The 14589-nt window shown below is 50.6% G+C and overlaps 1 protein-coding gene across 2 annotated transcripts in view; it reads right to left on the bottom strand.

The window, feature by feature from the left end:
* IGSF3 (immunoglobulin superfamily member 3) overlaps positions 1-14589 on the bottom strand; it is a 93416-nt gene that overhangs the window by 24724 nt on the left and 54103 nt on the right. The window contains exons 3-6 of one of the 2 annotated variants that reach the window (XM_038133510.1): positions 7790-8200; positions 6572-6961; positions 4485-4886; positions 575-979 (exon numbers count right to left, since the gene is read on the bottom strand). In XM_038133510.1, coding sequence (XP_037989438.1) covers positions 575-979; positions 4485-4886; positions 6572-6961; positions 7790-8200 — 1608 coding nt within the window. The remainder of the gene's footprint in view (positions 1-574; positions 980-4484; positions 4887-6571; positions 6962-7789; positions 8201-14589) is intronic. The other variant, XM_038133519.1, reaches the window with a different exon arrangement.

The following is a 14589-nucleotide window of genomic DNA, read 5'->3' as shown; positions in this document are numbered from 1 at the left end:
GATAAAGGAGCTCCAACGTAATCAGAGTCAAATAGCTGAGCCAGCTACAAATGAGAAACATCACGCACTGCCAGAAGAGCAGTCCTAACTCAGGGGAGACTGTGGCAGTCATATTTTCTGAAAAATCCCTTGGCCCAGGATTTTCTCCTGGGAAACTGAGAAGCCTCAGAGAAAAAGGAAAAAAAATTCTTATCTCATTTGCTTCTCTTGCGTTTTGTTGCTTTGGAATGCGTTTGGACATTGTTTACCAACAGGTGGTTGTTACTTCCTTTCATGTGAATTGTTTTAACTTATTGGCCAATCAGGGTCAAGCTGTGTCGAGGCTCTGGAAAGAGTCATGAGTTTGCATTATTATCTTTTTAGCCTTCTGTAAGTATCCTTTCTGTATTCTTTAGTAGAGTATTCTTTAATGTAATATAGTATCTTAAAATAATAAATTACCCTTCTAAGAACATGGAGTCAGATTCATCATTCCTTCCTGCCACGGGGCACCCCACAAATACAATAGGAGACCTCTGCAGCACCAGCACATACCCCATCCCCCCAACCCCCTCCACACACCCTTGGCACTCACCTGGCCGCAGGACCCTGATTTCCAGCAGGTTGGAGGTCCTGTCCGCCAGCCTGGTCCAGCTGCTGTTGTAGTTCTTCCTCCAGAGCTCGGCCACGCACTGGTACTTGCCGGCCTCGGTGTCGCTGGCCCTGCTGATGCTCAGGCGCACGTTGTTGCTGGACTCGGCCTTCTCGATGGCGGTGCGCGTCCGGAAGGCCGCTGCCCTGTCGCCCCACTGGACGCCGCCGTCGCGCGTGAAGGTGACCAGGTCGTGGAACTCGGTGCTGCCCGCCGGCTGGAAGCGCCACGTCACCGACACCGGCACCCACGACGGGTAGTGGGGCTTGATGATGCACTGCAGGTCGAAGGACTCGTTGTAGGTCACCCCCGGGGTGCGGGAGATGGCAGTGACAGCAAATCCGGCCTCTGTGGGAAGAGAGGAGAGGGCTTTGAGACACCTGCCTAAGGGGGCCCTACTGTCAGCATGCAAAAGCCAGCGTGGTCATCCAGTGGTGTGATCAGCCACTTGAGTTGTGTCAGCTTCTCATTTGCTATGGCTGGGCAAGTGAGGTGAAAAGCAGAGGCAAAAACAAGTGGTGATAGCCTGAGCAGCAGTGACTGCCTGAGTGAACACAGGCTGCAGAAATAGCAGGATTGCCCTTGATTTCTGCCCAGAGGAGTGAGATCCCCTGAGACACAGCCTCTGCAGGCTGCCAAAACCCTGTATGGAAATGCAGCAGCACAATGGCAAGGGAGAACACCTGGCAGAGCAGCTACTCGGCACCAGCCCACTGTGATTCATGTCCACCTCTTGGGCAGGGGGTCCCACCCTGTACCCCAACCCAGGTCTGCATCTGGCTGCTGCAGCTGGAGGAAAAATGAGGAAAGCCAGAAGTAGCAGCCTTCAAAACATGCATTGTAGAGGTGGCAATGGTTACAAAGCCCCAGGATTGAGGGAAAGTGAAAGAGAAGCTGGTTGCTCCTATTCTTCACACAGCACAGGTTTTGTTCTCTTCCAGACCACAACTCCAGGACAGCTTTATGCAGTTATTCTCACACGTCTGCAAGCTGGTCAATACGCTTTGACTTGTTTACCCCCAGGACTCTGTTTGTTTAGAGGAGTTGAAATCAGCAGTCTATTGGTGATTAAAAGGTAACATATTCCAGTTAGTCAACTGTAAGCCAGTGAGGCATACATATGCAGGCAGAGTATTTCCATTGCTCATTTGAACCAAGCTGCAAAGAGAAACATTTTCTCCTCTTTCAATCACTTCAGTGTGGCCAGCAGACTCAGCAGGGACCTTGTTTTCTTCTGCCAACGTCCCCAAGAAGTGCTCCCCTCCTCAGAGGCTCCATGGGGCGTCCCACATGGGCTGACAGTTCCTCCCTCTCCCTGCAGTGTTGACCACCCCAGCTCTCAACGAGCTGCCACTGCTTGAGGAGACCCCAGACAGTGCACAGTCAAAAAACGAACATCTTCTGGATCAGCATGGAGCTTCAGCGTGCCACTGGCTCAAAAAGCTGAGCCAGGAGCTCCCTGCTGCTGCAGGCAGACCGGGCACAGCATGGAGCCCACCAAATCTGCTCACTTCCAGCAAGTGCCTCTGCAACCCCATGGCGTCACCGTGCCAGAGCTCCAGGACATGTAATTACTGAGAAAACAGGTCAATCTTCAGGATTAAAGCTTCTCACAGCATGTTCAGTGATTACCCAGGAGGGCAGTGAGACCCAGGCTGCCTCCCCTGCAGAGATGTTGCGTCTCAGCCCCACACAAGCCCTCACCTTCAGACCCCACAGCAGCCCTCCTGCCCCAGTAAGTGTGTTAGCAGGCCCAGCTCAGAGAAACCCTGAGCCAGAGAAGGCCCTGGAAAGCCAACTTAATTTCACCGAGACCAGCTGACTTCATCAAGTTTACTCTCCAATTGGCCCGGGCAAGGAAGCTTCATGAAGTCATGCAGAAGCCAGGTGTGTTTCTCAGGTCTTGAACTCCATCAACACGGTCATGGCACTTAAGTTAACAAACAAAAGCTCTTCTTCTTTTGGGACTTGGTACAAAAAGCATAAAAGTGGATTGATTCTCCGTAAAACCGCCATAAAAAAATATACCACTCCTTCAACCCCTCCTTCCATGGCCAGACAGGGACTTAAGTCTGTGCCGTGCACTCAAGAGCCTCAGAAGTTCAGGAATATCTGGTCTCTTCTGCCACCACATCTCTTCTGGCTCTTGCTTCTGAACCACCCAGTGGTTAGATTTGTGGGTTTGAACATCATCAGCAGAAGAGTTTCTTACCCGGACAGGCTGGCAAACAATGAGACCTTAACTTGAAATGTGAGTGTCACTAAATTTACTGCATTTTTTTAGAACAGCGGTTTCTGAAGCCATAAACCTCTCTTGCTTTTTCTCAGCACCCTGAATTTGTGTTTCTCAGGACACTTCAAAAACATGAAGCTGAACAAAAAAACCTCCACAAACAGATACAGCAGCAAAACAATATTCAATAGTTTCTCTACTATATTTTTATGAGGTACTTCAGCTTTGCTAGTTAAAGAGACCTAGGAATTTCTTAGGACTAGACAGAACATGCTCAACAGCCAGTGACTGAGGAGTGGAGGAGGTGGGACAACCTTTCCGTCACATCTTCTGGAACTGCTGTGCACTTCTGAGCATCTTAAATTTTAACAAGAGTAGAAGTGACACATTTTACAATCTCAGTGCTTAATCTCAAGACTTTTACAAGTGGCAGAGTAAAGGGAAGGGCTGACACTTGGGACTTGTAGCAGGCCAAATGCTGCTGACCTCATGAGGAAGACACCACTGAAATTAGATGAGAATCTTGCTTTAGTTCTTTACAAAAGAACATCCCTACCTGCTTTTGGAAGCTATACAGAAAAGATTTCTAACTCCAGACAAAACAGCCTCTGAAAGGAAGTTAAAAATAAAGGAGAGGAAAGGAGGAAAAAAAGCAAGATTTTCATCAGAATACAGTATGATTTTGAAGTCTGGTCTCACACACATCTTGTCAAAGCTTAGGATTAATACTTCAGAGTACCAGTAAGAGCCACACAATCCCCGTCCTCCTGCCAAGATTCCCATCTCAACCTTTCAATAGAGCTCCCTGATTGTCTTAGCCTTCGCATTCTGAAAATCAGTGGCCTCACAGAAGCAGTCATTCCTTCTTCAGCCTTCTGCAGATCCCTTTTGGAACCATGAGGACCAAAGTAACTCACAATCCATGCACAATGTCAAACTCCCTACCTGCCCTCTCCTGAACTGATGTGGTTTCACTGTGTTGGAATAGAGGAACCCCTTGGCAGAGCAGAGTACCAGCTGCAATGATCCCAGGTACTGGTTTACTTTGGTCACGGACAACATTGCTGTTGCGGACCAGGAGCTCAGTGTCTCCCTGCAGAGGCAGCGAGGACCATTCCTAACTCACACTTTGACTCACTCTGGCAGAAGTCAGAGATGCTCATCATTTCTGCTTTTTGGGCCAACAGATGCCCAGCATTCTGCACTCCTGATCTGGTGTGGGCAGAAGTAAGGTTTACCCAGGGCAGGCAAGGATGATCATGGGCTGCCAACGGAGCACCACTGACCAAAACCCAGCTCCAGCACCAGCAGGACACATCATGGGACTGGCAGCCTCTCTCCTCTGAAGGATACTGGAAGCCCTAATCCTCTCCTCAGCCATTCCCTGCTCTGCTCGTGCCACAGCCACCCCTCAGACTTTGCCCCAACACACAAGGGCGCATGCAGGCGTTTTGCACCAACCTATGAGGAGCTGTGGGCAGGCTGCTGGGTGCCTCCATTTTGATGGCAAGCTGAGGCAGGAGCGCTGAGAACAGCCTCAGTGATCTGCAGGTGATCTGGGGGACGGCCAGGCACACGGGGGACCGTGGCCCCAGGGCCCCCCATGCCTCAAGTACTCACCCAGAGCAGTGATGGACACCGGGGTGCTCGTGTGCCGCTCCCCAACCATCTGCCACTCCCCATCCAGTGTCCGTGTCCACTCGGCCACCCGGCACTCATAGTGGCCCTCGTCCGCCTTGATGCTGTTGAAGATCTCCAGGGTGAAGGAGCCGGGCCGCACCTGCTCCACCTGGATGCCCCCGTAGCTGCTGCGCTCCGCGTAGGCGGGGCCGGGGTGCAGGGTGCCCTCCCGGTCCAGACGCACGATTTCACTGCGCCGGTTCAGCTTGTCCACCAGCTGCCAGGCGACCGAGAGGCGGCTCTGGGGCCCGAAGCCCGAGCGCACGTTGCAGCCAAAGCGCAGGCTCTCTCCCTCCAAGACATTGGTGGCGTTGTTGACTATCTCCAAGGAGATGCTGGTCTCTAAGGAGAGAAACGCATACACACAGGGGAGATGATACACACTCGCCACTGCTCGGGCTGCAAGAAGGACGCTGCTGGCCAGAGACGCTTTCCACCAGGTGCAGGAAACTGCCCACGCATTTGGGTCCAGGCACGTCTTAACCTCATGCGTGACCACATCCAAAAACAGCTGGTGGGCAGCGAGCTGCTCCTGGTGACTTGCACGCTCAAGGCAGGTGTAGGCCAAAGCTGGGAGAAATCTCTGCCTACGGCTCAGGAGACATTGCCGTGTCTTCTGGTCACAGGTCCAGGATGGGATCTTGGCAAAACTTGAGGGAATTTCTGTTGCTACAATATGCACTGTGTGCCAACTGGCTCTGCCAAAAAAAAAGCTTCCAGCGCCCTGTGGCTTTTTCAATTCACGTCATCCTGATCACCATCTTGCCACATCCATTCCTACCAACAACTTTTGGGAGAAGCTCTCCCAAACTCCCATTGTTAGTGGCACTATAGGTAGCTATCACTGTTTGCTATTGTTCAAAAAAAATCTGGTATCTTGAGCTTCCAGAGGTGTAAGGCTTTGTGGCTGGTTTTTCAGACATACTGAGTGCTGGTTACTCCTGCTGCCTTCCATCACAGTTATGGACACTTAGCACCCTTAAAAAAAATCATCATGTTTGTTCCTACAGCTGGTGATTTATCAAAGGCAAAAATCAAATCTGTCTGAAAGGTGCCTGGGTCTAGAAACAAAACATTTTAGAAATTTGTTCAGTGCAAGATTTCTAGCTAGAGTGATTTTCAAAGCCAAACAAATTAGACCAAATATTGGTAGGACAGAAAAGAAATAGAATTTCTTTTGGAGAAATGAGGAGGGGGAAAAAAAAGCTAGAGGAAAGGGCTGCATTTCCCTACAAATCTCAGAGACAGGAGGCCAGTAAAGCACAAAATCCTCTTGCAGCTACCCTCTGCTTGGTCCAAGCCCACTGCCATGATAGCCTGGGCAACCCATGCAAAGTTCACCATGCCATGGCCACCAGAGTTCCAGAGAGCAAAACAAGGAATGAGTCAGTGGAATCTCTCCTATCAACCTGTTATTTCTGTATTGACCATGTTTATCTCACAAATATAAAAGACATTCAAGGCAAGCCTCCAGTTGTTTTCACCAGAGCTGGCTGACACACAGTGACCAAGACAGAGCTCCACATTGAAGAGCACTGGGGCTCAAGGAGCACACCTGGTTTCTTCCAGTACAGCTGTCTTGCAAGACAGCTGAATCACCATCACATAACAGCCTGCAGGAACCTAGCAGCTCCTAGGATAAACCAAGGTCAAGCTGGTCTCCCCACTATGCCTGCTGAGTACTTTACAGAGCACCCAGCTCCCTGCAGAACAAGGCCAGGAGCGAGACGTGAGGAGTTAGTCAGAGGCTGTCACAAGTACCTTCAGCTCAAGAACGGAACTGCCAGTGTGGTGTCATTACAAGGTGGGGGCATGACTCCCCACCTATGAACCTGACACACACCCCTCCTTTTCATCCCCTTCCCAACAACAGAAATACATCTTACCAGTTGGGATTCCAAGCCCGAACAGCATGTGAACTCTTTTCCTCCTCCTGTACTGCTGTGGTCTGGGCACATCACATCTTTCCCAGCTACCTGCCCAGTACAGCAATGCCCTCAGGAGGGGATGTGCTCGCCTCTACTTACTGAGTGGCATGACAGTGATGGGGATGTTCTTTGGCCTCTTGCTCTCCTTGTCGATGAAGTCTCCCGTCACGGTCTTCTCCCGCTCAGTCACCCTGCAGTTGTACTTGCCGCTGTCCTCCAGGCGCAGGCGGTAGATCTTCAGCACAAAAACATTGTCACTTTCTTTGGCCACCTTGAGCTGGCCCAGGGCCTCACGCTGGGCAAACTCGTTGTTGAGCACCGGCACGGCGTTGGGTCCCAGGCTGGCGATGAGGGAGCTGTTGAAGGCCCAGGAGATGGAGAAGTAGCGGTCAGGGACGTTCTGCGCCTCCAGGATGCAGCGGAACTCCACTGGCTCGCCCACGATGTACATCCGCTTCTCTGTCTCCAGCCGGACACTGAACTCCTTGTCTGGAGAGAGAGACTTGTGTCAGGATGACAAAGCCCATCAGGACAGCCAGCACACCTCATGTCAGGTGTTCACAACTTGCTATGCCCTGCATAGCCAATATCCCTCAGACAAGCACACTCAGTGGTAAAAAGGTCAGGGACTTGTTTTTGCTGTGGGAGACCAGATAGGCCGTTCTGCCAGAGAGGCAGCTTCTTGCCCATCAAGCAAAGAGCAAGCAAAGGCTTCCTCAGTCACATCCCTGTCCTCCAGGTAGCAGCTCTGGAGCATCCAGTACCACTGTGGAATAGGACCTGGAGCCTAGTCCTACTCCCACCCTGCTCAGCCAGAGTCAAGAGGCAGAACGTTTGGGGATATCCCAGAGGAACAAAGAGCTCAGCTGGGTCTTTAGATCCTTAGCAGGAACCTGTGCTGGGGGCTAGGAGAAAAATTTTGACTTGTAAATGGACATTGTGCAATACAAAAGGGTTTGATGAAATTTTTAGTTTTATTCCCTGCTATATCACTCTTACCTCCTAACTTACAAAAATCCTCACTGCCTGTGCTAACACCAAGTGCTTAAGAAGTATGTTTTAGTTTCTGTGCCAGCCCCAGATGCCTGACCACGTCAGGAGACAGGGCCTGCCTCCCAAGCCCCTTTGCTAACACCTCCCTTGGCTGCAGGTAGTGCCTGGGCCCTCCTTTGCCCCGTTTCACCCTGCCAGCAGCCCCAACCAGTGGGGCACATGGCAAAGCAGGGAGCCAAACCCCAGCCACCGAACAAGGCACAGCCCCATTTTCCATCTCCTCCCGCTGCCAGCCCAGGGAGAAGAGGCAGAGGAGACACTGACCAGTGGCTTGCACGTTGACGATGGCACCCTGGGAGCGCTTGCGGGTCATGGCGTACCAAGAATCGTCCGGGTCCTGGATCCACTCCGCTGCCTCGCAGTAAAACTCGCCCTGGTCTGAGGGGTGGAGGTTGTAGATGGTGAGCTTGGAGGTGGTCTCCCCAACTTTGTCCAAGCGCACGTCCCCCGTGGCCTGTCGCTGGGCGTAGGCGCTGCCCGCCCGCAGGACGAAGTCGCGGCTGAGGGAGATGATCTCAACGGGCGGCTCGCTGCCTCGCTGCCGGTACCACGCGATGGAGACGTGGCTGTGCTGGACTGTGCTCTTGGACACCTCGCACTTCAGCTCCAGGGAATCGTGCTCCACCTTGTTCAGCGTCTGCGGGATCGCTGTCACCCGCAGCGAGTCCGGGATCACTGCAGCAGAGCAGGACACAAACAGCCCAGAGTTAGCAATGCCAATATGCTGAGGGTAAAGGCCAAACAACTTAAGAGAGTTGGGGGAGAAGTTTCTTTTCACAGCTGCAATTAAACACTAAGAATTAGCAAAGCTGTGTTAACTCACATTTAGCCCCTAGGAAGAAGAGAATTGTCCCCAAAGCCCTTGGCTGGGAAAGATCATGACCTACAGCACAAACTCCAAGTGTCATGCTTAAATTCCTGCTCAGTGGGCCCCAGCAACTGAACAAAGTTTTCCACCACACTGCAGAGCAGCACAGTTTATTGCATCCATTTCCCATCGAGGCATTTTGTCACGAGGAGCCTCTCCTCCATCATGTGCCCCCCCAGTATGTTCTGTGACCCCCCTTCTTGCCCACATCCTTCCGCCACTCCTCAGCCCTGGCATGGTCTTCACCCCTCCTCAGTCACTGGTGGGGCCAAGCCAAACATATTCAGTTCCTTTAATCTTCCCTTGTAAAAAACTCAGGAAATCCAATTCCCTTCTTCATAGTTTATATTGTTTCCTCTTTTAATGACCCCCTCAGGCCAAAGGAAGGGGTTTCTGCATTCAGAGGGAACTGGCTCCTCTAAGGGCAGCAATACAATTGCATCCTGACCAGCACTCACTCCCAGGACACAGCTACCTCAAGGCACTTGGTAGTAAAACTGCTGGCTACTTTTCCACTTGATTAACTAGAGGAAAGGAAGTACAGCTGCTAAAATCAGGAGGAAAACCAAAAACTGCAGCTCTCCAACCTTGCTTGCATTTAGAGAGAGGTTTGACCACCAGAAGATGAGATTTTTTAAATAAAGAAGCCTTTCTAGATTTTGCTGTCTCAAGGACCATCACGTGGAAAGAAGAATGTAAACTTTCTCCCCAGCTCTGCAGGCAAGGCAGTGTTAGTGAGCCTGTTAATGCCCACGGTTTTGCCACATACCAGTGGAATATAATTAACACATCTCAGTTTGGTTTCATTGACAGCTCTGGATGGTTTGACAAAATTAGCTGAGCTGCCAGAAGCTGCATCTGTTTCATTCAGGCACTGGTACAGAGAGCAATGAGCTGCAGTGAAGACAACCACTGGGATTATTTATGGCAGAAAAGTCAAAATCAGAAGAGGGCAAGGAAAAAAAGGAACAAGTAGGGAGTAAGTGAGAGGGAAATCTTCCCACATCCAGTCCAGATGGCAGCATTTTCTTTTACTACACGTTCACCACCCAAGTTACTGCCCAACAGGAAAAGTACCTTGTAAGGCTGCTTATACTGCAGGTCATTGTCTCTGTCCCTGTCACCACCACATCTTCTACTCCCTCCCTTCCCCTCATCCCTCTCACTGGAACCCCCATCCCCTGTTCGCTGGCAATAGTTTCTGCCCAGGAACCTTCTTACTTCACCTTTTCCCTTATCCCTGACTCCCAAACAGTGATGACAGCAACAATCAACCTTGCCAGTTCACGATGCCTGCACAACAAGCTTTAAACTTCTCATTTCAAACCTTACTGAGTAATTTTCACAGATGCAAAGCTCCTTTCTCTTTGCCCTCCAGCCATGGACTCTTACAACTTCTCCTATGTTATTTAAATAAATTAAGCCTCATCATCATCTTGCTGGAGTGATTTTCCCGAGGAGATGCTTTGAATGCAGAGCCTCTGTGCAACAGTTTATGGGGTGAAAGCAGGTACCTGTGAAGGAAATGTGTCTGTCCTCTCTCCCCTGGTCTGAGAGCCCTGCGTACCCCACCAGTTACCTGTGTGCCCCCAGCCCTGTTCAGCAGCACAGCTGTTCTCTGCATAAGCACAGGGAGCTGCTGACCCCAGAAGCCTGTCTGGATTTGCAGGACAAGCCAGGTCATGCTCTAAGAGGGGACAGGCACTTGGCCTGCCAGACGTGGAGCTGCCCACTTCCCAGGAGTAATACAGTGGGAAGCCTGTCTGAAGGCTGGGTCTCAGGCAAGCATTTGCCACACCATTCCCTGAGCACGCTGGAAGCTAGCACAGATATCATTTTGCCAGCTGGAACCATGACTTTGTATTTCCAGGTCATAACCCGGCTGTAGGGTTGGCATCTTTTATCCCACATAGGCAAGTTTTTGCAAAGTGCACTCCTGGAGAAAAATGAGGAGGTGTCAGCGTGTGGTTAACGCTGTAATTTAACTATGGTAACACCTGACACACTGTGCTGCATTCCTCCTGGTACTTTACTTTAAAAAGGCAACCAAGATCCTCCTGGTTAGAGGAACTGGTAAGACCTTTTGGGTTGCACACAGCCTTCAGGCTGTTGTCTTACATCAGCATGGCAGGGACATATATTCAGTCAGTGCCACCTTCCTAATCAGGAGGACTTGATACATGTTTGATAGATGAAAGCCCAGTTTTCCAAGGATCAGATGATCAGGGAGGAACAAGCCAGAGCCCTGAGGTGGCTGGGACAGTGGGGAGGCTCTGTGCTTCACACCATCACTCTCATTCTTGGCCAGTGATGCACAAACAGCTGTTCTATTTACACTGTAAGATGTACCTCGGTGCTGTGTTCAGTCAGGGGGGAAGTTGTCAGGAGAAGAGAAAATGCAATTCCCAAGGCACAGACCCCACTGACCCACACCAATAAGGGGTAACTGAGAGGGGACCTCATCAATGTATGCAAGTATCTGAGGGGCAGGTGTCAAGGTGGTGCTAAGCAGTGGAGAGAAACATGAGGAAACACTTCTTTCCTGTGAGGATGACAAGAGCACTGAAACAGGCTGCCCAGAGAGGCCGTGGAGGCTCCTTCTCTGGAGATGCTCAAGAGCCTTCTGAACACAATCCTGAGTAATGTGCTTTGGGGGACCCTGCTCAAGCAGGGAGACTGGACTAGATAATCTTCAGTGGTCCCTACCAATCTCACCCATTCTGTGACTTCATGTGACAAGAGAGCTACAGGCATGGCTTAGCCCATCAGGCTGGAGCAGACTAGGGCTGCAAGTCACACAAAAAAAAGGGAACACCATAAAGGTGCTCACCAGGGCAGGACAGAGCATGCAGGATGTGCATTCTCAGAAGAGAAGTTCCTCCCAAGCCAGTCACCCTGCCCAGGTGTCACAGACATCAGTTTGCATATCAGGACATGAGTGAGTCTTAGCACAGAGCTCACCTGGGAGCCCTGGCTTTGCTGCCAGCCACCCACACTCATCCTGCAGCCACCTGCCACAGGAAGCACCAGGGCTTCTGGGGACACTCTGCAAGCTGAGCTCCACTAGAAAGCAAGGACAAGCTTAGATGAGATTCACCTCCTTGTATGAAAGGGAGCAGAGCCACACCTGAATCAGAGCCAAGTGGGCTGCTGCAGGACACATCCTTTTGCTCTTTCTTTCTCATCCAGCTCCTGCCTACTTGTCCTCTCTTCTCTTCTCAATGTGCCCTCCAGGCAGCCTTCTCTGCACTTCCCCCAGCATCCAGCCTTGCTTCCTCCTTGTCCCCAAACACAAGTCCATCCCTGCAGCTGTCATGACCCTCTGGAAGTGTCAGTAGAACTCCCTTCTCTCCAGCATCAAGGCTAGGTTTGGCAGCAAGCAGCTGGACAAGGAGAGGACTGACTGAAAAGCAATTCCTGGCAGCAAATCTACTGCACTATCATCCCTGAGCCAGTCACAGCTGACAGTTCTGAGCTTGTACGTACAGCACTTAACAGCATTTCCTATGAGTCCCCGGGCCACAGGTCACTGCAGAGGGTGTTGGATGGGCTGCTGAGCACAGGGTGCTCACAACCACCACCACATTCTGAAAGGTCCTGAAATATTAAACATAAATATTTCCACTAGAGGGTGTCAGGGACTCAGCCAGGGAGAGTCCCAGGAGGAGGAGCTCAGAGCTGCTCCCCACTGGCCAGGGCAGCCCTCCTCAGGAAGCCTGCACACCCAGCTCCAGTCAAACCCACCTCAAATGCACACACCTCAGTAACACGTAATCAACGAGAACTGTGAGCTAATTACAGCTAATTTCAGGACATGGAACTGGCTTACAGTCTCCCAGAAAACAGGCAGGGAGCAGAGACTGGAGTTCCCAGGTGTGCACTTGGTGCACACCTCAACACACTTTTCTCCAAGCCCCAGGACAGGCTCCAGGCTTCCAGCAGCTCACAGTGCCATGCTGAACTCTGCCCATGCACACAAGGATGATCCAGGTGTCTCACTTTTCCCCAGGCTGGCTCTGGTTCATCCTTGGGTCTCCAAAACCCCAAACATCTCCAAGGGGTAGGTTATGAAAGCTTTTATGAGCTAACACAAAGCAGAGATCAACCAATGTTTTCTCTACTCTCAGGCAAGGCAGCAAACCTGCCTGAGACTCCTTTCCTTGCTAAGCGATACAGAGGATCATCAGGCTGGGAGCCAGAGGCTGGTGAAACAATGCTGTGAAAATCACTTAGCACCACAGCAGCCTTACACTTCAGGCTCTTCAGGAGTGAAACAACTTAGACAGGCTACCCAATACAGCTGGACCATCTCAGGGCCACTGCAGAACAAGCAAAACACAGCAATCTCTTCTTCCCTTGGATTTCGTTAAAGCTTTTACCCACTGATACACTTTAGGGACCCTCTATGGTGCTACCCTGTGCCCCCAGCTGCGTGCTTCATGCCACCCACACAGGGCTAAGCTTACCAAGTATCAGGTGTGAAATATTTAGGAAGAACAAACACATGTATTCCCTACCCCTAAGAAACTGTTTCTGGCTAAGACATGCACCCTGGGTTTTGCAGGGAATTAGTGCAAAAGATATGTTTCCATCTGCCCCACAACATCTTGTTGCCCCACAGGGATCACAGCTCAGCACCAACAAACCTTCCAAAACAAGATGCTCAAGGGGAACAGCAATGCCAGAGCTACCCTGGTGAAGCCAGAGGCGAGCACTGGGAGGCACCTGAATGGCAACAAGGGTGGCAATATGAGGAAAAGGAACACAGCACTTTGTTGTAAGACTCTGCAAAATCTGCTAACCCTTCTGTGGCCACCCATGCCACCCCAGCAAAGGAGGGAGGGTCTGCCACCAGAGACACAGGAGCAGCTGGAAGGGACCTGTTGTCTCCCAGCCACTGGAAGCTCTCAGGGATCCACGCTCCTTACATCCCTCCCCCACAGCATTATTGATTCCCATTCCATACAGGATCCAAGTACGTGTGCAGGCGTGCAGTGGGAGGGAGGGGGTGGTGGTAGGCAGGAGCAGTATCTAGATTAGCAGTGTGATCCTCTGGAGCCCTCCTGCCTGGCAATTAGCTGTACATGCTGATCCATACCTGCTGCAGCAGCAGGCACTCCTCCCTGTCAGTCAGGAGCACGTGCAGTGCCTTCAGCAGGGAGCAAACACACAACCTGCAAAACTGATGAAGACCCTCAATGTCACCTTTGCAAGGGGGAAAAAAATCTGAGTTGATCACGACACTGGTAGCATCCCTTTAGCTTGTTTTATTTTTAAGTACAAGCTAGAAACTCTCAGGTGGCTGCAAGCAGAGGAAAGCTGTTGTTGTTGCTGCTTGTAAGTTCCCTCCACAGCCCAAGGTCCTACCTGAGGATCAGAATTTGAGAAGTAAAACCTTCCAGCCCAAGAGGTATTTTCACTGTGACTGAGGGTGCAGGGTCTCTGTACGGAACATTCCCTCTTCCTTGCCTACCAACATATGGCCACAGGCTCTGGCTACCATGGGGAAAAACAAGTATTAATAGTCTGGTTGTTTGGGGATTACTTTCCTTCAGCAAAGCCCCTTCTGCACTGAAAAATAAGGATAGATAAAGGCAGATAAAATACTAGCAATTGTTTAACTAAGCCAAAAAAGAAGTCATACACTTCTCTGAAATAACAAATTCCTTTCAAGGTCCTGCAAGGTTCTTCAGGCCACATTACTGCTGTGGCCTAAAGAAAAACAGTCAAAATATACTTTTCATCTTCATGGAAGTATATAGATCTTATTTTAAATGAGAAGTCTAACAACAAAGTCACTTGCAGCTGCAATTCAATCCAGAAATGGATAGTGAAGCACTGAACTCACTCTCACTCATATCACTGTAGCATCCTATGGTAAGAGCAGGAAAAAAAACAGCATAAAATAAGACATCCCCAGGTTGCATGCTTGCTGCACTTTTAAAAGGGCAGTTTTCTACTGATTGAGCTACTGGCAGAAGACAGGAGGGGAGCTGGAAGAGTTAAGTGAGACAGCATGGCAGTTGTTTCACAGCAGCAGTAATAAATCCTCCGATTACAATGGTATCCTTGTTGGTACATTAACGACTGCCTGGAATGATTATGCCAATAGAAATGCATCTCCCAATGCAACTGGGTGAGTTCAAGCAGCAAGTGAAAAAGGACACAGAAAAAAACCCAAACAAACAGAAGTAAC

Source organism: Motacilla alba, chromosome 1, assembly GCF_015832195.1.
Source record: "Motacilla alba alba isolate MOTALB_02 chromosome 1, Motacilla_alba_V1.0_pri, whole genome shotgun sequence".
NCBI classification, from domain to species: Eukaryota; Metazoa; Chordata; class Aves; order Passeriformes; family Motacillidae; genus Motacilla; species Motacilla alba.
The sequence above is the reverse complement of the archived record's forward strand: the minus strand, read 5'-3'. Positions and strand labels throughout refer to the sequence as shown.